Genomic DNA, 12,636 nt, shown 5'->3' with positions numbered 1-12,636 from the left:
AATGTAATAATAATTTTGGATAAAAAATAATAGTAACCCTTAAATAACGCTTATTTCAATGGAACGAAACGGGAGGTGGTGGCACCAGCTCTACCGTGTCTAACTGGGGTGTAAGTGATGGAGAATTCACCTAAGTAGTGACCTAGCATTTCTGGTCTGATTTCGACTTGGTTGAAAGACTTACCATTGTAGATGGCAACGTTAGAACCGATCATTTCTGGAACAATGATCATGTTTCTTAGATGGGTTCTGACAGCAGCTGGCTTTTCGTTTTCTGGACAAGCTAATTTAGCAGCTCTCAACTTCTTCAAGAAACCGGCTGGCTTGGCAGATAGACCACGAGCAAATCTTCTTCTAACTCTGGCTGGAGTTAGCTTGATGAAGTCTTCGGTAGACATGCCTAGTAGTTCATCTAGGTCGACACCTCTGTAGGAGTGGGTCTTAAAGATTCTGTTCTTCTTAGCTGGAGCTTCGGCAGACATGATTGGACTATATCGATTTGTGTATATGTGATGATGATCTTGATAAATGATTAAACAATATTTAAATATCTTAAAAAAAAAATATTACCAACTTATACTAGTATATGTAAACCTTTCTTTTATTTGATATATACAAGAGAGAGTTAACCAAAAAAGAAGAAGATGAATAAATTGAATTGAATTGTGTAACGAACGTAACCAACTCTCACTAAACCTTTAGACTGAAATTAGTTTGGTAGATGTGAATAAAATTAACGGTTGAAACAAACAGAGCAAACACGACGTACTTGCTTGCGAAGTGGAAGAATTTACGTCCCCCTGTGCTCGTCAGATGCGGGCAGAGCAGGCAGGGCCACAGAGAGAGAATTCACAACTTTTTCACTTATTTTCTTAGGCGGTGCGGTGGCGTGCGGTGCGTCCCGTCTAATATTATTTTTCACAATAGAATTCTGATCTGGATTTGTGACTGTTCAACCCACACACCGCACTGTTAACAGGGAACAACAAAGCGGTACAATCTGTACACCACACCATAAAGGTCTTTGACCGCAAAAAACTACTCGCAATATATTTAACAAACAACAAACAGGTTGCCCTTGCGCTCCACCTAATCAGTTGGCCGGACTGCCACTGGCTCACCGAGCAGAGAGCCAGCTGAAAAATTATTCTCTGTAAATAGAACGATGAACAGTGGGAAGGGGAGGAGGGCATTACTGCTCATGATGGTTTAGTCTTGAGGATAGAGTTGGAGGTGTCTTGGAACTTGCATGCTCTTTCAATATGGTACTGCCAATGTGAGGACACCTCTAGCTAATTCGAGGGAACCTCTCTCTTATACACCTTAAGTATCAAATATTGCTATTACTAGTATATATCAACTAACAAGAGTTTACAAAGGTGTTTCTACTATTATATAAAAAAGGTATTTGCTGAAATTTACTTATTTTTTTTTAAATAGTTCTTAATTCAATAAGTATAAATATAGATCAACTAAAGTAACATAATGAAGTACCTAGCTGCCTACCTACTATTGAACGCCGCCGGCAACACCCCATCCGCTGACAATGTCAAGGCTGTCCTAGCCTCTGTCGGTATCGAAGTTGAAGAAGAAAAGGTCTCTGCCCTAATGACTGCTCTAGAAGGTAAGACTGTCGCTGACTTGATCGCTGAAGGTAACGAAAAGCTATCTGCTGTTCCAGCTGCTGGTCCAGCTGCTGCCTCTGGTTCCGGTGCTGCCGCCTCTGGTGAAGCTGCTGGTGAAGACGCTGCTGAAGAAGAAGCTGAAGAATCTGACGATGACATGGGTTTCGGTCTATTCGATTAAGAACCTTTATAAAAAAGAAATTTACTGTTTACCATAAAACTCTTATGATATATTCCATCTTTTTTTGATTGTTTGAATAAATTGTATTGATGAAGAAATAAAATAAAATCACAAAGGAATTGTAATACAAGGAAAGATATAATCGCCATACAATGGAGTAGTATTCGTTTCCAGCAACCCCTTTATTTATTTACATTGATTTCTTTCATCCATCTATTTCTTTTAATTTTCGACTAGAATAGAATTATTATATCCTTTTTTTAATACATCTTTATATAACTCATTTTTTACATATAATTAGGTCATTATTCTTAATTTCACAACCCCCCATAAATCATAATTATTATCAACTTTTCTGCATTATTTGAATATATATAAGCATTTGCAGTGGTTTAGTCAGTTATCTCTTTTAGATAAGCCGTACACGTAATCGAAGAGGCAAAAAAAATTAAAGTGAAGCCAGGATGAAAGGAGAAGAGAGACAGGGACCACTGACTTCTGCGAACTCGAAGGGTAAAGAGACTTTCCGATAAAATATATAGATTATAAAAATAGTTAGGGGAATCTCTATTTTGTCTCAACGATTTCAAAGTTGTCGAGGATACACCTTTAGAACAAGTTTGCGAGTGACAGCAAAAATAATGCTAACGAGAAGACTTATACAGTGGCTACCGGCCTTTATATTACTGATATCAGGAGTCATGGCCATGGATCATTCAAACCAAATAATTTTAGCACCTACATCGGTTGCAAATAACGAGAATGCTGATGCGACAGATACAGCCGTAGTCGCGGATCAGTCACAGGAATCTACCTCTAACAACGTATATATATCTGGTGATTTGTTGTGTAACGATGACGATTGCTATCCTTTATTATTCGAGCCTTCATCTGAATGGCAAATAGTAAAACCGGAACAAAGATTACCAGCCGGTCTAGACATTAGGGTCAATTTAGAGACTGGTCTAAAAGAAGCAAAATTAGGAGAAGGTAATATGGTAACCAATAATAATAATAAAGAAAAGGAAGATACTAATAATGCAGCAGAAATGATAGAAGAAACATCTAATATGGTTAAGAAAGATGAAAGTGCAGTAAATAACAATTATGAATTTTCTGAACAATTTGTTGCGATTAGAGGGTTCTTAAATAAGGGCCAATACCCTGAGGCTGCAGGACAATTAGAGGATATAATGGAATTTGCTCATGACTACAAACAAGGCTATAAAATCGCCACTAGAGAGTTTGATCTATTACAATCCGTGGCATTGAATGAGTCTATCCCAATCAACGTTAGAGAACTAGACACTCGTGTTATCGTTGCATGTATAAGAAATAATCCACCTGTCGTAGAATACATCGAACAGAATTATCCAAATTTTGTCAGAGATATTTTCAATAACATTAATGAGGTGAAAAAAGTAACTGATGACGTTCAATTGCTGGTGAAAAGATTCATTAATATCCTAACTGTGTTGATCGACTCTGATCCAACATATATTGTAGGTGTAGTTGATTTCGAGACCCTAAGACGCGTCTTCTATACCATCGATGACAAGCAATTGAAGATGAGAATCTTAGAGATTGTCTCAGCTTTCATTGATAGAGTTCATCATGAGGATATTGCACCTGTCATGAAAAGAGACGGGATCCTGTTTGTCATTCCGCAGATTCAGGACTGGGTTAAAGAATTCTCAAGGTATGTTAAAGATGCAGACATTGAAGAAGACCATTTGAGAAAATTCTTTAACACTTTATACAATCTGAAGACAGATTTCGGTAAAGATATCAAAGTAGATACACCATTCTTAAATTGGCTAATTAACCAAGTTGAAGAAAGAAAGGCTCATTTAGCAAATGGTGAGGAACCAAGAGACCCCGAACAGGATGAATTTGATAGAAAACTGATCAACAGTAGACACTTGGTCTTTGGCAACGAAATGGCTGATTCTATTAAGAACTTTCACGATGAACTATAAGAAGAAAAAAAAATATTCAAAGGTATATCTCCCCTTAAAACTCCACATACATTCAAAAAAAAATAAAAATTGTCATTGTTTATCATAAATACATATATAACTGTATATATTTTTCTTAAGAGGTACCATCTACCTCTCTATGTTATGCCCATTGGTGTATAAATCATTGCTGTTCTATTGGTGGTAAAAGTTTCTTACCCTCATGCACTGGTCACTTCATCGAGGAAAGAACCGTCATTCTCTAATCTATTTTTGAATTTATCCCACCATGTATCGAACCTCTTAATTGATACACTACCATTGGCATCTAAAAATCCTGACAAATAATTGTATGCATGTTGTACAATTTTAGCAGCTAGTTCTTTTGTAAGAGCAGGATATGTCTTTGCCAACTCACCAACAGTTCGAATAGCTAAGGGCATACCCATGGCTCCATTCGGTCTGGATAGTACTAATGATGATGCATTCTTACTTTTCTCTACGTTAATTTCTTGTTTCCATTCCTGTATCTTTAGTAACCCTTGTTCTCTGGGTTCAATTGAAATACCGATTGTCACTTGGGAGAGGTTATTGTTTGTTTGAGGTGTATTACCGTCCATCATGGGATTCGTTACATTAGAATCATAGTCATCATCCATATCAATCTCTCCTAATCCATCATTTGATGGCGATATATAATTGTTTGAACCATTATTTGCAGGACTACTACCAGGAAGTTTAACTTTAAAGATAGCACTTGGTTTTTCTAATGATAAATAACCAAATAATTTAAAATCATCCGTGGGGATTAATTTAAAGTACACAGTAGCAATAAAGTTCTCCGGGAACGTTACATTCGGTAGAATAAATATAGAAATATGTGAGTATGATTTTGGCTTCGTTGATGAGAGAATTATAGTGTGTTGTAATCCATTTGAGTTGGCAACTTCTTCGGAAAGTTGTAAAGGATTACCAGCAGCGACGGCAGCAAACATCGTTTATTGAGTTATAATAATATTGTTGATAATGTAAGGATTACTGGTGTATACCGAATCTAAATTGTAATATATAAAGATGATTTGGTACCTTTAATCTGGGATAAGACTTTCAAGTATAAACTCTTTACGTTCGATCCTTTAAATTTTCGGTAATTTCAGTAAAACCCTTCCGGCTTGAAGATAAATTATTCCGGTTAAGTCGAAAGAAGTCATAAAGAGAATTACTAATAGAGAAACTAAATAATATTTACAAATAATGTTTATTGTTTATGGTATTTACATATTTTTTAAATGTTCGATTGCTGCCTGTAACCTATTTTGAGATTCAACAGCCCCTAATATATCTAAAATAACATGAATCTTGGCACCCGATACATTGCCTGAAAGAGCAAAGCGAAGAGATTGGAATAAAAGTTTCTTATTCACACCTAAAGTCTTTGTGGTTTCGGATATCGTTTCTTGTATCGTGGAAGACATTAACTTAGTTCTGGAGGTTTCCAGGATGGATATAATGGTATCTCTATTATTACTCTTGAAGAATTTCTGTGTCTCTTCTGAATGAACGGAATAATCTGGTAGATTAAAGAAATACGAAAATTGGTCTTCAAAATCATTAATAGTATTCAAACAATGACCGCAGTCCTTAAGTATTAGTTTCACTTTCTCTGTCAGTTGTATCTCATCCGGGGTCTCATATTTAGCTAAGAGTTTAGGAATAACAGTGGAAACCAACTCTTCTAGTTGTAATTCATTTTCAATTCTCTTTTGTAAAAAATGTTTATTAAAGAATAATAGCTTGCTATTATCAACTTTTACGTTACCCTTGGTAAGGTGGTCAAGATTAAACAATTGAGTCAATTCTTCAAGGGAGAAACATTCGTGGTTCTTCTGAGCCACATCTCTTGGAGGTGACCAACCTAATAATGCACAGAAGTTTATCAGAGCCTCTGGAAGTATACCTTTCTCTTTTAAAGCGAAAACAGATGCATCATTCCTTCTTTTGCTTAATTTTTTATCACTTTCAATGCTTGTTAATAGTGGAATGTGTATGAATTTCGATGGAGTCCAACCAAATGCGTTGTACAACATAATATGTTTTGGAGTAGAAGGTAACCATTCCTCTCCTCTTATAACATGTGTGACACCCATGAGATGATCATCAACAACATTTGCAAAATGGTAAGTTGGCATACCATCTGATTTTAGCAATACTAGATCATCATAACCGATCCTATCCTTTCTATCTTGAATGTTAACTTGACCATGTAATAGATCAGTAAAACTTTCGTATTTTTCAGGTGCTTTAAATCTAACAATAAATTTCCCACCTTTCTCCTTCATTTGAGCTGAAATCTCTTCTTCTGACAGATGGAAACAGTGTCTATCATACCCATCCAATCTCGACGCATCTAATTTCTCTTTACTACAAAAACAGCGGTAGGCCTTCCCTTTATCCAGCAATATCTGAATGTACTTCGCATATATTTCTTTCCTCTCACTTTGCTTAATAGGACCCTCATCAATTTTAAACCCACACCATTCCATTGTATCATATATATTTTGTTCTGCCTCTGGTTTTAGCCTTGTTCTATCTGTGTCCTCCAATCTTAATATGAATTTACCCTTAGTATTACGAGCGAGAAGGAAATTATACAAAGCAGTTCTCAAGGATCCTATATGTAATAAACCTGTAGGACTCGGTGCAAATCTAGTAACAACTGGAGAAGTCGGTTGGACAGATACCTTTTTAGACTGTTTACGAGATAGAAGGTCTGAATAACATCTAGTCGTGTCAACAGCATTGAGTCGACTAGAAATTCTAGGTAGACTCACAAGTTTATAGCTGCTTCTTCCTAATAACAACCTACTCATAATCAATAAATACTATATTACAATGCAATATACGCACCCTTCTTAGATATAGATATATATATATATTTGGGCTTAATTTGTTAATCGTCGTGATATGTTTTCCTTTATTTAGCTCCCCTTCCTTTAAATATTAAAAAATGAATTTCAACATCTCCGGTAACTAATGAAAGGTCTTGACTCGAAGCATTTGACTCAAATAACATATACTATATGATAATTTTCTATAATGAGATTTTTAATTTTTTGGACTATGTGTATGTGAAGGTTTCCACAGGTATATATGCTTATAATATATAATTGGATGTCTCACCAAAATGCTGCATTTCAGGTTGAACAGAAGGGTTAGGAATCCATGGTCCAGCCATCACACAATGAATTCTCATTCTTTCATGATAGTATAGATCGGTTAATAACTTAGGTGTGATTAGGAAATATTGGGAGGTGTTCTCCTTACAAGCATTTTCAACCATGGCCTTATGAACAATTCTTTCGTTTCTTCTATCCATACCTTGATTAATTTCATCAACTACTCTGAAAGGTGCAGTGGTAAAATCTTGAAGTGCCATCATATATAATACTGTAGACACAGCACGTTCACCACCAGATTGAGTATGTGGATCTAATTGTTTCAATACTGCATTATCTCTAAACTTGACAAGAATTTCAATTTCCCATTTAGTGAAAAGATCAGGCTTGTTTAATCTAATGGCACCTGCACTTCCAACTCGCTTGAAGAGACTAGCAAATTTTTTAGAGATTTGTTCAATCATATCATCTAATTTAGGCTCCAAAGCAGTTTTTTTACTAGTCATGTCTTCACGTGTCTCGGTTAATTGTTTCTGTTGACCAGGTAATACTTCTTTTAATTGTTTGATTTCCTTCTCCACTGTCTCCAAAATTTTAACGGAGGATGCATCATGATTTAATCTGGAAATTTCGGATTCCAGTTTATCTATAGTATCGTTAATAAATGATATATTGAAATGATCTTCATTATCATAATTTTCTGCTAATTCAGCCAATTTTTCTTTAAGATCTGGTCCATAAGTTTCGATTTCTTTCTTCCATTCCAAATATTCTCTTGAATTTTTACGTTCTTCGAAATTTTCCTTCTTAGTTCTATATTCTTGATCAAGTTCGTCTTCTTCTGCGTTGAGTGATTCAATCAATCCATTCATTGACATGGACATGTTTTTAAATTTAAAGAAGTTAGCTTGTTTAGTAATATGTTGTTCTTCCATTGTACATCTTGTTGTAACAAGTTTAATCATATCTTGTGACAATTTCAATTCTATCTTTAAATCTTCAGATATTTGATGCTTGACATCTTCAATCTTTAAAGAGACATCTCTTCTAGCGTCCTCTTTATATTTCTCTAGATTTTCTTCTAAGAGATTGCAATCATTTTGTAATTTCGAATGTTCACTTCTAAATTTATTTAATCCACTTAATTCGTCGTTAAGTTTATCGAATTCATGACCAAGTTCTTTTAATTGATGCGCAAAATCATTCTTTTCATTGATTTGTTCTTCCAATGTTTTAGACTGAGTATTTACTTGAGTGGCCATATCTTCAATTTCTCTATTTATGCTTGCCTTTAATTCATCTGACATTACACTTGAAGCATAGAAAGGAGTATTACCATTAGATTCAATGTTTCTAGATCTTGCATAGACTTGATTTGTTTGAGAGACGTTTAAAGTAATTAAAGTCTTACCATGAATAATTTGAGTAAACAATGGTTTCCCATTAGGTTGAGGTTTCATTAATGGTTCTAATTGGGAACTTGGCAATTCCCTACGAGACACTGGGATCATATGAATCTTATGAAACTCACAAAGCATTTGGATAACTTTTTTATCACCTTTAATAAAATCAGATAAATAACCTTCAAATCCATATTTTTCAATTAATTCAGTTCTTGGGATAGGTTCTTGAAATTGATTATTGGATAATTGTCTTAAATTTACAGGAAATCTTTTCACGATTGGATCAGCGTAAAGATCAAAAGCTGTATCTGTTGTAACGGTTAATGCAATGGCAGTAGCAAATGGAATCGCTGATGATAAATAAGGGGCAAACGATGGTTCTTTAGCGGATATTGTAATTAAAGGTGGGCCTAATATTTGTTGACCGCATTGTTGATCTGTTCTTGAAGTTCTTCTGACGTCTAACATAGCGTCTCTAATTGTCCTTAAATCGGGTCTCTTTGGATTATCTAATAGATCTATTTTATCATAATTTGTTTGAGATATTTTTTTCTTTTTAATTTTATCCTTTAGAGCTGTAATTTGACGATCGATGGTTCTTGCTTTATCATTGATTGAATTGATTTTTTGTTGGGTTGATTGTTGTTGAATAATGATATCATTTCTTTTTTTTGAGATTTCTTTGAATTTCTCAGGATCAGGTAAATTAATTGATTCTAGAGTAGATTTCTTTTCTATAAGAGTTTCTTCAGTAAGTTTAATTCGTTCTTTAATTTTATTAGCTCTATTTTTATAATACTCAATTTGATTTTGTTTTTTAATCATTGAATCTCTAATATTTTTTAAAGACGTTTTATTTTTTTGTAAATTTGAAGTTTGATCTTGAATTAATTGTTCGAATTGAATTAAATCATTTTTGGTAATTTGTTCATTTTCATGAATAAGATTGGTACTTGATTGATATTTTTTCTTTCTTTGAATTAGAATTTTTAATTGTTGTTTAGCTAATTTATAATCTTTTTTAAATGATTCTAATTTTTCTTTATGATCTTTTAAATAAACGTACGGTAATAAATTTTGATGGAATTTCAAGGATTCGTTTTTCAATTCGTATTCTTTAATCGATTTAATATTTTCATCCAATTTTTCTTTTAATTTTAATAATTCATCTAATCGTTTGCCATTAACATCAATTTCTTTTGCCCATGTCAATTCATTCTCTTGCAACGATTTCAGTTGTTCCAATAGATTCAACAGCTTGCCATCGATGGCTCTGATAGTCTCGTGTAATAACATCACAGGTTTCAAAGCAGCGAACTTCTCGACACGTTCCTGTGATAGAAACTGGCATAAATTATCCAATTGTATATTCATCCCCTGCACGTATTGCCTCACTGCATGTTCTGAACACTGCTTATCGTTCAGCCAGTACTCTGCCCCTCCACCACGCTTGTCTCTCACGAGTCTTCGTTTCACGGTAGTGTAGTTCCCATTAGGAGCCTCGGTGTCTCGTAGCGTGATCTCGATGGTGCTGTAAGGGCATCCGTTCTTCACGTAATTGGCAGCATCACTGGCTCTCCCCAAGTATTCTGTCTTCCCAGCGAGTCCCAAGCAGATGGCACACACGACGGTAGATTTCCCAGACCCGTTGGGCCCGATGATCATATTTAGTGATGGGGTCATAGCGAACTCTGCCAGGGTGTACGTGACGAAGTTTTGCAGTTTCAACGTGATGATATTCCCATTTTGAAATTGCGATGGGTCGGAAGTGGCCAGTTTGATCCGTTTATTGCTCTGGGTGTATTTTGCCAAGTCCATCTGTCCCTGTGTGTGTCGCCGGTCTTGCTCTTCCTGTTCTTGGGTATGGTCTTTCTTATTGAAAAGTTCAGCTGTGTATATTTATACTATTTACATTACGTTACGTTACGCTACGCTACGCGTATCTCTCAACTGTATTCCGTATGTGGCAAGAAATGCACACTGCATCACCAAGTCACTAGGCTATTATATATAAGTACATAACGGGAGCTACCATACAGCGATACGACAAGAAGAGCAGAGCAAGCAAGCAATAATACTTTGAAGGTATGTCAGTGTAGCGGTTCTGATTGTAATGGGTAGTCTTTAAACTGTCACTCATTTCTCATAAAAGAAGTCATGTTGCGGGTTCGACGCCGCACATAATGCACCATTTGTCATCATATAGAAAGTATCATTGCCAATAACGGTAGCCACTACCGTGAGGGTGTAACCTTACGTCCCCAGAGAGTTGCCATTGCCATTGCCATTGCCATTGCTCTTGTTGCTGTTGCTGTTGCTGACGGGAAGTGAAAAGCGCCAACTTTTTGCAGTTTGAGCAGCCGCCGCCGCCCGCCGCTTTTTATATTTTTTGGTTTTGCGGTTTTTGCGTTGCTCGCGGGCGGTGGACGCGGTGCGTGTCACGTGGGAGTCACTCGGGACGGCGGGTGCGTGTGTGGGGTCGTTAGGGTTTGGGGTGGGGTTGGCAGCCAGCGCTGGCTGCCAACGCTGGCTGCTATATAGCAATGCCTTGCTACACCACAACGAGGTAGGTGGGGGTAGGGGAGGGGGAGGGGAGGGGAGCAAGAATGACAACGATGGAAGTGACCCCTGTGGAGGATGTCGAGCGTGCGTGTGGCACACTGCTGGCGGCGTTCCATGACAGCAGTGCTAACGATTTTCTGAACTGCAAGTTCCAGGACGTGCCATTGGAGGAAACCCTGGCGTCACACTCGAGGGCCGACGAGCTGACTCGCAACACGATCATGTTCTACGTCGACCGTGGCGCAGAGTTTGTTCAGACCGGGGACTATGCTACCGTGGCTATCTGGACAGTGCCCCACAAGCATGTGGCTGTGGATCGCACGAAGGACGAACGCTTCAATGCCGTGTTTCTGGACGAGTCTCAACGGGTGAAGGAGAGGGTGATCCCCCAGGGCATGCAATACTACTACCTGTTCATGGTTGGGAGGGATCCCGTGTCGGCTGTGAAGGGCAGCGTCAGGGCTCTGTTCGATCACTACATCGAGAGAGCCAACAGGGAAAACGTAGCTTTGGTGCTGGAAGCAATCAGTGACCACGCCAGAGACGTCTACGAACACTTCGGTTTTGTTAACTACAATACTTTCAAGTACGGTGCGGGTGAGGTCGACAGCAACGGCCACTTGGATTCCAACGGGGACGGTCATACAGGGTACCTGATGATTTATTTACCAAAATAGTAGCCAGGGTCACTGTGCACGAGCACGCTGGCAACATGCCGGTTCAGCTCTCTCAACACAGATAAGATAAGATAAGATATATATATATATACATATATACATATATGCACTCTATTTTTTTTTTTCATTGAAGATGTTTTGACAAGAGAAGTGCAGATATAAAACTATACAGACAAGATGAGCGTGAGCAAGATTGAGGATTTCGACAGGGCTTGCACTGCCATACAGAACGCATTTCGTGAAGAACCAAGTTACTGGTATCTGGCTTGCAAATTACAAGACAAACCACTGGATATAGCAATCGGTTCGCCAAACACCGTGGACTTGCTGACTCGTGAATTCTTCACCCACTACCACGACCATGGCGCTCAAATCATGCAAGCAGGCGATTATGCGACGATCGCCATTTGGACGTCTCCATCGGTGTCTGTTCCAATGGCTCGGACTTCCGACGAAGCTTTCAACAAGATCTTCTTCGACACCTCGTTGGAGATCAAGCATAAAGTGATCCCCCAAGGGATGCAATACTATTACTTGTTCATGATTGGGAAAGATCCAGAATCGCCGGTGAAGGGGAGCGTGAGAGCAATGTTTGATCACTACACAGAAAGAGCTAACAAGGAAAACGTAGCATTGGTATTAGAGGCAATCAGTGAGCACGCCAGAGACGTCTATGCACATTTCGGTTTTGTTAACTACAATACTTTCAAATATGGTGTAGGCGAAGTCAATAATAAAGGTCAATTGGATTCCAACGGGGACGGTCATACAGGGTACCTGATGGTATACTTGCCAACCGCCACATCGACTTGATCCGGCCATCTAAATAGTAAATATGTACTTCCATAATTTTATCTTCTCGAGAAATACCTCCCTCTCTCTGTGTCGTCGTCGTCGTTGTCGTCGTCGTTGTATATGACCGGTTCCCACTGTTTGTTGGTGTTGTTTTCTCATTTTTCGGTTTTGAAAGAAATTTTGGGAGAAGAACAAACAAGAAGAAAAAGGGACAACAAACAATGAGACAACTCTCATTTCTTGAGAGAAATATTTATAA

General features: G+C 37.5%; 8 protein-coding genes across 8 annotated transcripts; 4 read left to right on the top strand and 4 right to left on the bottom strand.

Annotated features, from left to right (window-relative positions):
• Nucleotides 1–50: 50 nt before the first annotated feature.
• RPS15 (40S ribosomal protein uS19) lies at nt 51–482 on the bottom strand (the record flags this gene model as incomplete). The annotated part of the gene is made up of 1 exon (XM_041550017.1): nt 51–482. The coding sequence occupies one exon, from the start codon at nt 480–482 to the stop codon at nt 51–53; it is 432 nt and encodes a 143-aa protein (XP_041405951.1).
• A 1,003-nt stretch (nt 483–1,485) lies between these two features.
• On the top strand, nt 1,486–1,806 carry RPP2A (ribosomal protein P2 alpha; the record flags this gene model as incomplete). The annotated part of the gene is made up of 1 exon (XM_041550016.1): nt 1,486–1,806. The coding sequence occupies one exon, from the start codon at nt 1,486–1,488 to the stop codon at nt 1,804–1,806; it is 321 nt and encodes a 106-aa protein (XP_041405950.1).
• Nucleotides 1,807–2,447: 641 nt separating this feature from the next.
• SIL1 (Sil1p) lies at nt 2,448–3,785 on the top strand (the record flags this gene model as incomplete). The annotated part of the gene is made up of 1 exon (XM_041550015.1): nt 2,448–3,785. The coding sequence occupies one exon, from the start codon at nt 2,448–2,450 to the stop codon at nt 3,783–3,785; it is 1,338 nt and encodes a 445-aa protein (XP_041405949.1).
• A 200-nt stretch (nt 3,786–3,985) lies between these two features.
• On the bottom strand, nt 3,986–4,759 carry OPI10 (Opi10p; the record flags this gene model as incomplete). The annotated part of the gene is made up of 1 exon (XM_041550014.1): nt 3,986–4,759. One exon carries the CDS (start codon nt 4,757–4,759, stop codon nt 3,986–3,988), a length of 774 nt encoding a protein of 257 aa, XP_041405948.1.
• A 279-nt stretch (nt 4,760–5,038) lies between these two features.
• Nucleotides 5,039–6,634, bottom strand: MSE1 (glutamate--tRNA ligase MSE1; the record flags this gene model as incomplete). The annotated part of the gene is made up of 1 exon (XM_041550013.1): nt 5,039–6,634. One exon carries the CDS (start codon nt 6,632–6,634, stop codon nt 5,039–5,041), a length of 1,596 nt encoding a protein of 531 aa, XP_041405947.1.
• A 284-nt stretch (nt 6,635–6,918) lies between these two features.
• On the bottom strand, nt 6,919–10,161 carry SMC5 (DNA repair ATPase SMC5; the record flags this gene model as incomplete). The annotated part of the gene is made up of 1 exon (XM_041550012.1): nt 6,919–10,161. One exon carries the CDS (start codon nt 10,159–10,161, stop codon nt 6,919–6,921), a length of 3,243 nt encoding a protein of 1,080 aa, XP_041405946.1.
• A 788-nt stretch (nt 10,162–10,949) lies between these two features.
• KABA2_03S12584 (uncharacterized protein) lies at nt 10,950–11,582 on the top strand (the record flags this gene model as incomplete). The annotated part of the gene is made up of 1 exon (XM_041550011.1): nt 10,950–11,582. The coding sequence occupies one exon, from the start codon at nt 10,950–10,952 to the stop codon at nt 11,580–11,582; it is 633 nt and encodes a 210-aa protein (XP_041405945.1).
• A 177-nt stretch (nt 11,583–11,759) lies between these two features.
• On the top strand, nt 11,760–12,395 carry KABA2_03S12562 (uncharacterized protein; the record flags this gene model as incomplete). The annotated part of the gene is made up of 1 exon (XM_041550010.1): nt 11,760–12,395. One exon carries the CDS (start codon nt 11,760–11,762, stop codon nt 12,393–12,395), a length of 636 nt encoding a protein of 211 aa, XP_041405944.1.
• Between the last annotated feature and the right edge of the window lie 241 nt (nt 12,396–12,636).

The sequence above is a fragment of the Maudiozyma barnettii genome (assembly GCF_903064755.1).
Source record: "Maudiozyma barnettii strain CLIB 1767 genome assembly, contig: KABA2_03, whole genome shotgun sequence".
NCBI lineage: Eukaryota > Fungi > Ascomycota > Saccharomycetes > Saccharomycetales > Saccharomycetaceae > Maudiozyma > Maudiozyma barnettii.
The sequence above is the reverse complement of the archived record's forward strand: the minus strand, read 5'-3'. Positions and strand labels throughout refer to the sequence as shown.